Here is a 12,635-nt window from a genome sequence, read left to right on the forward strand (position 1 = left end):
ATGCAATGGTAGTATCTTTATAGGTTGGGGATTCAAAATTGTACAAATGATGTGGCTGACCCCCGGGGGACCTGAGGGGTGGGGTCAAAATGGGCCAATTTGGCTATTTCCATATAAACGACTTCTTCTCTGAAACTAAGCATGGTATAGCACCCATAATGCAATGGTAGCATCTTTATAGGGTGGGGATTCAAAATTGTGCAAATGATGGGGCTGACCCCCAGGGGGCCTGAGGGGCGGGGTCGAAAGTGGCCAATTTGGCTATTTCCATATAAACGACTTCTTCTCTGAAACCAAGCACGGTATAGCACCCATAATACAATGGTAGTATCCTTATAGTGTGGGAATTCAAAATTGTGCAAATGATAGGGCTGACCCCCCGGGGGCCTGAGGGGCGGGGTCAAAAGTGGTCAATTTCCATATAAATGACTTTTTTCTCTGCAACTTAACATGGGATTACGCTCATAATGCAATGGTTACATCCTTATAGGGTTTGGATTCAAAATTTTGCAAATGATGGGGCTGACCCCCCGGGGGTCTGAAGGGTGGGGTCAAAAGGGGTCAATTTAGCTATTTCCATATAAACGACTTCTTCTCTGCAACTAAGAATGGAAGAGCACTTATAATGCAATGGTAGCATCCTTATAGGGTTGGGATTTGAAATTGTACAAATGATAGGGCTGACCCCCTGGGCCTTAGACGGCAATAGATGCGAGGTCAAAAGGTCAATTAGGCTACTATTTTCATATAAATTACTTTGTCTCTGAACCTATGTATTGGATAGCATATTTGTATGGTATCAATAGCATCATTGTATGGTTGTGATTCAAAAATTAAACTTTGGGAGTCAATTTTGCTTATTTTTCTAATTGTCTGAGTCTTGTTTAACATAGCAAACAAAAGCAGTGAAACACTGGTAGCATGCTTTTGTATAAAGCTTTATACAACAATAAACAAGTTATACAGGATAGTATTTCCACTTAAAATCACTGTCAGAAGCCTGTGAATCTTGGAGTACAAAACATAATAGTTTAAGTAGTTAGTGGAATGATTGAATGAAAATTACTTGTGACTAACATACTTGTTTAGATGGACATCCAGAGCAGAGAAGTAAAAAAGTCAACATTTGATGGAACAAATTTATACTAATTAGGATTAAAATCTAAGCAGTTTCAGTTCCTTAAAATGTATGTATACATTGAAAGGGGCTATTTGTGTTAGTAGAATTATTAAAGTATCCAACACTCTACCATGTCCACTCCCCTTCCAACTCGGAGTCTTGATTTGTAAATCTAAGTGGGACACTTTATTTGGACCACCCAAATCTGACATGTTCATAAATGGTCATTTTAAAGGTATAATATGACAAAAGCAAACTGTTGGAAAAACAACCAAGAATTTTATGTAACAATTGCCAATTTCCATGTTAAAGGGAAATTTTATTAAGTTAAGCTTTGAATGTTTTCGTACAACAAAACGCTATGGTTAATGATAATTTCAGTTAGTCTAACATAAAAACAGTTGTGGTAACAGTTTGTCCATATAATATATATATATATATCATAGCATTGTGTTGGTGTTGGGCAGTACAATTGTGTACATGGTATTGTAAATTAATCAAATTAAAGGTAAGTGGGAGAATAGAAAGTCTGTTCATACCGTCATCATATTCTGTATTCGGTGAAACATGGATTGGAATCCCTATCTATGGTAAATGTATGACTGTTGAATGAATATTAATCTGGCATGAGTTAAAAATGATAACAAACTATCCTATACCTGACAATGTGTATACACATAGCTTTAACTAACAGAACATAGCATGCTAGGGAAACTGGACTTCACTCTCTATACACATTCCTATATACCTGGTACTACTGACCATTAGTCACTACCGAACCTGGTCATTAGTCAAATACTGTAACAGCAGCACCAAAAGCATGACTAAGAATTCCCTTTTTAACGGAAAACCTCATCTTCTCAAACAATATCCTGTCATGGTACTTTCATTCACTTTGGATGTATTATCCAGAAACTCATGGAAAAATATAAGGTGGAACATTTTTCCAGAGTTGTTTTTATTTTTATATTTTAGGTTTATATTTATGTTCAAAATTCAATGTGTGCATCATTCTCACTATCAGTAACCATGTATATTATATAGTAAACATAATCAGTTTCTCACACTGGTAGATTATTTATATAAGCAAAGATATTTAGAAAATGTGGTTAATTTCCCTTCACACTAAAAATATCCAAAATGGAAGTGCATGTACCATAACGAAAGGACTTTGAGAGGGCAGTCACAAGCTTGGACATAGCTCCCCTGTAGTGCATGAGGCTGACTTGTCTTGCTCTTTATATTTACAACAGCATGCAGATCAAAAGCCTATCTTCATGCAAGAACCGAGTGAGAATGGGACGGTGCCGAGTCAGCGAGACACACCTGAATTCCATCACAGTCTCTCTGATATCATGGAGGAGGAGGGATCGTCTGATGTAGGTATCGACAAGGAACAGGACTGGACACAAGACTAGGGCTACTAGTCCTTAGGGATATTTCAACATAACAGAACTATTCATTCATCTTAAAGACCACCTTGTTCTGATGTCTTTAGAAATTTTCAAAATAGTGCTTGTAAAAAAATATTGCTCCTAATTTGACATTTAATTTATGAAAAAACCTATTATGCTCTAAAGTCAATCAGATGATTCTCTTGGATATGTATCCATTGCGATTGAGCTGGTAGATACCTAAAAATGTTTTTTTAAAGAAGATATAGCTGAGATTTTCTACAAGAGTTTTGGCATGGACTGTGGTACATTTTACACATATATCACATGATGTGCTCTATCAGTAAGTCTGAGATACTTGGTTTAGGGACATGTCTGCATAATTATGGGTTTGTATGTATGTGTGGAGTTAATTAATATGAATAACTATGCATGACATTGTACATTATTATGTGATAACAGCAGCATTGCACAATTGTATTCTATATGTACATATATATGTTATGTTTATGTATGAATGCTATGAATCAGGTTGAAATATACTTGGAATGAAATACATGTACATGTATGCTGAAGACCATAAATTGATCTATAGCAATAGTGGATGGACAAAGTGTAATGTTAAATGTTTTGTTGCTGTTTTTTTCCAAAGTGTACACATATATTTAGAAAATAAAATATGGGGATTTGAGATCCCAAAATGGGTGAAATACATTTTACTGTCGATTAGTCTCACCTTCCGGTGATTGTGACATAATCTTTTGACAAAGAGTTTGTGACTTTATATTCACTAGGATATGGGACCAATCGACAGTAGATTGTACTTTACCCTTGTCATTTTGGGATCTTGTGTATTCATTTATTAGACCTTGAAAAAATGTTTCTTAATCTGGTGGGATCCAAATATTTATCAAGGAATATCACAATGATTTTATTTTCTGCATCGCACCTCCCAGGTTTCCAATATCTGACTACTGTATTTACTTCTCACTATAACTTGGTTGTTTTCAGGAGTCTGTTCCCTTCACTGGCATCCGTCAGCTTATCACCCTAGATACACCACAGGACAAGTCTAAGATCCGTAATGCGTCCTACCTTGGAGCGATCCAGGAGTTGGCGGATGGTGGTGACCATAGTCAGTATGATATACGGGCTGGTATACAGAAAGTGTTACAGGTGTTCATTACCAATGCCGCTAACATCTTCCTATTACAGACCGACGAGGAAAACATGCTCACAGAACAGGTTAGACAACTACATCTTGTCTAGTCCCATCCCATCCTGTCCCTTACATAAAGTTCTGTGTTGATATATGTAGACGTTTCTATTTACCATCTCTTTCACTTGGCATGGAATTTTTTATTGACTCTGTATCCAAGGCCCATGGCAGCTTGTCAAACTTCAAATTACATCTTATTAACACTTAGTTTCCACATATTAAACTTAAATGTCTTGCTGACACATGTTCTCATTTGATGTTTTGTTTCAGGTTGACCTATGCAAGAGAGTATTAAATATCTACAGATTTTTGGTTATGAATATCAAAATGGAACAAAAGACCTGGTAAGTTTACTTCTGAATATGAATGCTTCATAAGATCATATAAGATGTATATGTATGGGTGGTATACAGATGGTTTACCTATAAATTATGTATAACATACAGTAGTTTATGCCCTTGATACATCTGTGGTTATTTTCAGTCCCCAACAAGGACAACTGTGGTCTACATATTACCCTGTCAATCCTATATTTCTTCTTTTCAATAGGACATTCTTAGGTACGCTCGGAGAGCCTGTGCACATCAAAACAATGAAACCACTCCGCGATGAAAATTAAAAGTTGTTTTGTTCATTTCACATAATACTTGATGGTATGAAAAAATAAAACCCCAATATTCAAAACCACAGACATAGAATTTGTACATACGTATACACCATGGATGGAGTGTTTTAAGTGTTCAGTTTGGACTCTATGATATTTGTATTACTCCGAGAACACTGGTCTCCCGAAAATCACGAACAACGCCTTCTTCGCTGTCTTCCTCCGCGACAGACTTTCGGTGGATTTTGGACTGTGTATGTTTATTTAAATTTTACGTAATTCATGCTAATGATTGATTATTATAATCAAATGTTAGGAAGGTAACCGCAAAAGAAAGTTCTTATAACGCTTATAAAGTTTTTTGTGTTGGTTGTATTGACGAACTATATCTGAGATATTATTGCGCAGTTAAAGTTAATAGGTTTGAGTACGTGCCTCCTCCCTTGATCTGTCACTGGGAGTTCTGTCTTTTGTTTATCGACAACTGCGGAATATTGAAAGGGAAAAAGAACCAAATCTATCAACATAAACTTACAAAATATAATGATAATATAGATCTATTTATGTACGAGCAACTTAAAGTGACAAATGAACTTATATTGCCGTGTATGGTAGCATTATGAAGACTTGCTGAAGTCCGATGTATTGCAGGAAGTTTTCTTGATGATAGCGTTATATGGCCATGTTTTATTACAAGTCAAAAGTCGGCAAAGCAAAACTCAAGATAAATGTTCTGCACGATAATATCTCGCCAACCAGTTACCGTTAGGCTTACGAAGACTTGCTTAAGTCCGATACATTACATGAAGTTTTCTTGATGTTAACGGCTAGCGTTCTTGTTAATTTAAAAGAAATCCGAGTGATATACGTAATGAAATAATGTACCTTTTATTTGGCAAAAGTATCTGGCCATGATTTATTAGTCAAAAGTCATCAAAGCAACCCATGTTAGTTTTCTAAAAAGGAAACCAAAACATATCCGGAAACCGTAATATTTCTAATGTTACATTTTTCCGAAAATATTCTTCAATGATAAGTGGATATTGAACGGTTTCATTGGTGTTGAAATCGTTATTTCAAAAATAATTTAGAAATAAAATTTATTACAGTTATTTCAGGATAATAAGTTATTCAAATTATTGTTCTTGAAGAACTTCAAATATCATAAAATTAATACGGTATATCGTAAATATTTTTCATTAAACTCCGAAATTCAACACTGCACACTTATGTATAGTTTACTAAATTCTATATTTAAATGAAAAACCAATTTCTTTATTCCTTTGTTTGAGTCCTTCATTCACAGCATCTATGAGTGGCCTTGGCACTTTGATTCTAAAATTCTGCTTGTGGGAGAAGTACCAAAAATGAAGGCAAAATTAGCATTGCATGGAATATTTTTGCACAGAAAAAAAAACAAAAAACTGAAAAGTTCCAAATTAGCATTAATTGATATTTTGATGCAGAATGTGTTAAAACTGTGTTATCAGGGAGAAGATGCTCCAGGTGTTACTCTGTGTGACTTCAGGTGTTCTACATCAAATACCAATCGACCAGAAATGGAAATTCCTCGGTGGACGTCTGGCACAGATAGTATTTCAGGTAAAATAAAGCTGGATTGTCCAAGAAAAAGACGTTAGGAAGTCTTTGTATACTGTATAACATGTAATGTTTGTGGGTAATTTCTTCCATGGTTCGGAACTTTTAAAATATTTTGCGATTAGAAATACTCATGGTTGGCCTATCAGATGCTAATTTCAATGACAGATAAACCAAATTTATTGCTTTTATATTTGTGGTTCTATAGTTGCCATGAAAGAAAAGTTTCTACACAGCGAACAATTCATGTCATACAGTTTTTTTCAATGTATATTGTGCTGTTGATTATGACTCTTGAATTTCCTTTTCATTCCTTTGCAGTTAAATGAAAACAAAATATGGTGATGGCATTTTCGGTATAGGTATCTAGTGTAACCCATACTAGTGCTAATATCACCTAGATAAATGTTGGTTTTGCCTCATCACTTGCTGAAGGTTACCAAGTGGTGGCCGAGGGACCACACAATAGTATACAAAGATGTTTGTAAGGAAAGAACATTGACAGAGCTATTGACCAACCAGTAGCCTACTAGGTTCTTATGGTATACAGATACTGCTGATCTGTTCACCTAGTAGATACCAATGACTTTGTCACCATTATCAAATTTCATAACTCCCTGTGCTTTATCTCCCATTCTCTACATTCCCTCATCTCTGACTCTTTTCTCATCACTTAATCCTTTTATAGTATCATGATTTTCTAAATTAAATGATATGAATTCATTGTTTAGTTGCTAGGGAAATATCACCACTGAAGTTTTCAGAAATTGCTTGATTTAAGAACATGTTCCTGTTATCAAATGCTTTGTTACATTTCCTTATTTGGAAATATTTTCTTGTTTGAATTAATGATTGGATATAGTTTACCATCGCCTGGTCTAAAGGTTCTGTACATTGATCATACTAGTTCTTCATGTTGTATGCCATTGTTACAGACGCTGATTGTGACATGGATCAAGGCAAATCTGAATGTATTCATATCAACAGAACTCTGGGATGAGTTTCTAAAGGTGTTGTCCTCATTGACCTCTTGGCCAGAGCTGATCCAGGAATGGGCGGTTAGTACAATATTTAGTAAATGGACAATAAGTATGATGACAGAAATGCATGGTTAGTACAATATTTAGTAAATGGACAATAGGTACGATGACAGGAATGGACGGTTAGTACAATATTTAGTCAATAGACAATATTTATGATGACAGGAATGGACGGTTAGTACAATATTTAGTAAATGGACAATAGGTATGATGACAGAAATGCATGGTTAGTACAATATTTAGTAAATGGACAATAGGTACGATGACAGGAATGGACGGTTAGTACAATATTTAGTCAATAGACAATATTTATGATGACAGGAATGGACGGTTAGTACAATATTTAGTAAATGGACAATAAGTATGATGATAGAAATGCATGGTTAGTACAATATTTAGTAAATGGGCAATAAGTATGGTGACAGAAATGCATGGTTAGTACAATATTTAGTAAATGGACAATAGGTACGATGACAGGAATGGACGGTTAGTACAATATTTAGTCAAAAGACAATATTTATGATGACAGGAATGGACGGTTAGTACAATATTTAGTAAATGGACAATAAGTATGATGACAGGAATGGACGGTTAGTACAATATTTAGTAAATGGACAATAGGTATGATGACAGGAATGGACGGTTAGTACAATATTTAGTAAATAGACAATAGGTATGATGACAGGAATGGACGGTTAGTACAATATTTAGTAAATGGGCAATAGGTATGATGACAGGAATGGACGGTTAGTACAATATTTAGTAAATGGACAATAGGTATGATGACAGGAATGGACGGTTAGTACAATATTTAGTAAATGGGCAATAGGTATGATGACAGGAATGGACGGTTAGTACAATATTTAGTAAATGGACAATAGGTATGATGACAGGAATGGACGGTTAGTACAATATTTAGTAAATAGACAATAGGTATGATTACATGAATGGACGGTTAGTACAATATTTAGTAAATAGACAATAGGTATGATTACATGAATGGACGGTTAGTACAATATTTCGTAAATGGGCAATAGGTATGATGACAGGAATGGACAGTTAGTACAATATTTAGTAATGGACAATAGGTATGATGACAGGAATGGACAGTTAGTACAATATTTAGTAAATAGACAATAGGTATGATGACAGGAATGGACGGTAAGTACAATATTTAGTAAATGAACAATAGGTATGATGACAGGAATGGACAGTTAGTACAATATTTAGTCAATAGACAATAGGTATGATTACATGAATGGACGGTTAGTACAATATTTAGTAAATAGGCAATAGGTATGATTACATGAATGGACGGTAAGTACAATATTTAGTAAATAGACAATAGGTATGATTACATGAATGGACGGTTAGTACAATATTTCGTAAATGGGCAATAGGTATGATGACAGGAATGGACAGTTAGTACAATATTTAGTAAATAGACAATAGGTATGATGACAGGAATGGACGGTAAGTACAATATTTAGTAAATGAACAATAGGTATGATGACAGGAATGGACAGTTAGTACAATATTTAGTCAATAGACAATATTTATGATGACAGGAATGGACGGTTAGTACAATATTTAGTAAATGGACAATATTCATGATGACAGGAATGGATGGTCAGTACAATATTTAGTAAATAGACAATAGGTATGATTACATGAATGGACAGTTAGTACAATATTTAGTAAATGGGCAATATTTATGATGACAGGAATTGACGGTTAGTACAATATTTAGTAAATGGACAATAGGAATGATGACAGGAATAGACAGTTAGTACAATATTTAGTAAATGGACAATATTTATGATGACAGGAATGGACGGTTAGTACAATATTTAGTAAATGGACAATAGGTATGATGACAGGAATAGACAGTTAGTACAATATTTAGTAAATGGACAATATTTATGATGACAGGAATTGACGGTAAGTACAATATTTAGTAAATAGACAATAGGTATGATGACAGGAATAGACAGTTAGTACAATATTTAGTAAATGGACAATAGGTATGATGACAGGAATGGACAGTTAGTACAATATTTAGTAAATAGACAATATTTATGATGACAGGAATAGACAGTTAGTACAATATTTAGTAAATAGACAATATTTATGATGACATGAATGGACGGTTAGTACAATATGTATTAAATGAACAATAAGTATGATAAAAGGAATGGACAGTTAGTACAATATTAAGTATTAAAATAGACTAAAGGTATGATTACATGAATGGACGGTTAGTACAATATTTAGTAAATAGACAATAGGTATGATAACAGGAATCGACGGTTAGTACAATATTTAGTAAATGGACAATAGGTATGATGACAGGAATGGACGGTTAGTACAATATTTAGTAAATGGACAATAGGTATGATGACAGGAATGGACGGTTAGTACAATATTTAGTAAATGGACAATAGGTATGATGACAGGAATGGACGGTTAGTACAATATTTAGTAAATGGGCAATAGGTATGATTACATGAATGGACGGTTAGTACAATATTGAGTAAATGGATGATATGTATGATGACAGGAATGGGCAGTTAGTACAATATTTAGTAAATGGACAATAGGTATGATGACAGGAATGGACGGTTAGTGCAATATTTAGTAAATGGACAATAGGTATGATGACAGGAATGGACAGTTAGTACAATATTTAGTCAATAGACAATATTTATGATGACAGGAATGGACGGTAAGTACAATATTTAGTTAATGGGCAATAGGTATGATGACAGGAATGGACGGTTAGTACAATATTTAGTAAATGGGCAATAGGTATGATGACAGGAATGGACGGTTAGTACAATATTTAGTAAATGGGCAATAGAATGGGCAATAGGTATTATGACAGGAATGGACGGTTAGTACAATAATTAGTAAATTGGCAATAGGTATTATGACAGGAATGGACGGTTAGTACAATATTTAGTAAATGGGCAATAAGTGTGATAAAAGGAATGGACAGTTAGTACAATATTAAGTATTAAAATAGACTAAAGGTATGATTACATGAATGGACGGTTAGTACAATATTTAGTAAATAGACAATAAGTATGATGACAGGAATGGATGGTTAGTACAATATTTAGTTAATGGACAATAGGTATGATGACAGGAATGGGCGGTTAGTACAATATTTAGTAAATGGACAATAGGTATGATGACAGGAATGGACGGTTAGTACAATATTTAGTAAATGGACAATAGGTATGATGACAGGAATGGGCGGTTAGTACAATATTTAGTAAATGGACAATAGGTATGATGACAGGAATGGACGGTTAGTACAATATTTAGTAAATGGACAATAGGTATGATGACAGGAATGGACGGTTAGTACAATATTTAGTAAATGTACAATAGGTATGATTACATGAATGGACGGTTAGTACAATATTTCGTAAATGGGCAATAGGTATGATGACAGGAATGGACAGTTAGTACAATATTTAGTAAATGGACAATAGGTATGATGACAGGAATGGGCGGTTAGTACAATATTTAGTAAATGGACAATAGGTATGATGACAGGAATGGACGGTTAGTACAATATTTAGTAAATGGACAATAGGTATGATGACAGGAATGGGCGGTTAGTACAATATTTAGTAAATGGACAATAGGTATGATGACAGGAATGGACGGTTAGTACAATATTTAGTAAATGGACAATAGGTATGATGACAGGAATGGACAGTTAGTACAATATTTAGTCAATAGACAATATTTATGATGACAGGAATGGACGGTTAGTACAATATTTAGTAAATGGGCAATAGGTATGATGACAGGAATGGACGGTTAGTACAATATTTAGTAAATGGACAATAGGTATGATGACAGGAATGGACGGTTAGTACAATATTTAGTAAATGGGCAATAGGTATGATGACAGGAATGGATGGTTAGTACAATATTTAGTAAATAGACAATATTTATGATGACAGGAATGGACGGTTAGTACAATATTTAGTAAATGGACAATATGTATGATGACAGGAATGGACAGTTAGTACAATATTTAGTCAATAGACAATATTTATGATGACAGGAATGGACGGTTAGTACAATATTTAGTAAATGGACAATAAGTATGATGATAGAAATGCATGGTTAGTACAATATTTAGTTAATGGACAATAGGTATGATGACAGGAATGGGCGGTTAGTACAATATTTAGTAAATGGACAATAGGTATGATGACAGGAATGGACGGTTAGTACAATATTTAGTAAATGGACAATAGGTATGATGACAGGAATGGGCGGTTAGTACAATATTTAGTAAATGGACAATAGGTATGATGACAGGAATGGACGGTTAGTACAATATTTAGTAAATGGACAATAGGTATGATGACAGGAATGGACAGTTAGTACAATATTTAGTCAATAGACAATATTTATGATGACAGGAATGGACGGTAAGTACAATATTTAGTTAATGGGCAATAGGTATGATGACAGGAATGGACGGTTAGTACAATATTTAGTAAATGGACAATAGGTATGATAACAGGAATGGACGGTTATTACAATATTTAGTAAATGGGCAATAGGTATGATTACATGAATGGACGGTTAGTACAATATTTAGTAAATGGACAATAAGTATGATGACAGGAATGGACGGTTAGTACAATATTTAGTAAATGGACAATAGGTATGATGACAGAAATAGACAGTTAGTAAAATGTTAAGTAAATAGACAATAGGTATGATGACAGGAATGGACGGTTAGTACAATATTTAGTAAATGGACAATAAGTATGATGATAGAAATGCATGGTTAGTACAATATTTAGTTAATGGACAATAGGTATGATGACAGGAATGGGCGGTTAGTACAATATTTAGTAAATGGACAATAGGTATGATGACAGGAATGGACGGTTAGTACAATATTTAGTAAATGGACAATAGGTATGATGACAGGAATGGACGGTTAGTACAATATTTAGTAAATGGACAATAGGTATGATGACAGGAATGGACGGTTAGTACAATATTTAGTAAATGGACAATAGGTATGATGACAGGAATGGACAGTTAGTACAATATTTAGTCAATAGACAATATTTATGATGACAGGAATGGACGGTAAGTACAATATTTAGTTAATGGGCAATAGGTATGATGACAGGAATGGACGGTTAGTACAATATTTAGTAAATGGACAATAGGTATGATAACAGGAATGGACGGTTATTACAATATTTAGTAAATGGGCAATAGGTATGATTACATGAATGGACGGTTAGTACAATATTTAGTAAATGGACAATAAGTATGATGACAGGAATGGACGGTTAGTACAATATTTAGTAAATGGACAATAGGTATGATGACAGAAATAGACAGTTAGTAAAATGTTAAGTAAATAGACAATAGGTATGATGACAGGAATGGACGGTTAGTACAATATTTAGTAAATGGACAATAAGTATGATGATGATAGAAATGCATGGTTAGTACAATATTTAGTTAATGGACAATAGGTATGATGACAGGAATGGGCGGTTAGTACAATATTTAGTAAATGGACAATAGGTATGATGACAGGAATGGACGGTTAGTACAATATTTAGTAAATGGACAATAGGTATGATGACAGGAATGGACAGTT

At 34.1% G+C, this 12,635-nt stretch overlaps 1 protein-coding gene across 1 annotated transcript in view; it reads left to right on the plus strand.

Moving 5' to 3' along the window:
* LOC138318439 (ral GTPase-activating protein subunit alpha-1-like) overlaps positions 1-12,635 on the plus strand; it is a 93,497-nt gene that overhangs the window by 16,523 nt on the left and 64,339 nt on the right. Inside the window, 5 exon segments of the mRNA XM_069260784.1 lie at positions 2,374-2,499; positions 3,526-3,759; positions 4,004-4,077; positions 5,828-5,939; positions 6,872-6,994. Coding sequence (XP_069116885.1) covers positions 2,374-2,499; positions 3,526-3,759; positions 4,004-4,077; positions 5,828-5,939; positions 6,872-6,994 — 669 coding nt within the window.

This window comes from Argopecten irradians, chromosome 3, assembly GCF_041381155.1.
Source record: "Argopecten irradians isolate NY chromosome 3, Ai_NY, whole genome shotgun sequence".
Taxonomy (NCBI): Eukaryota; Metazoa; Mollusca; class Bivalvia; order Pectinida; family Pectinidae; genus Argopecten; species Argopecten irradians.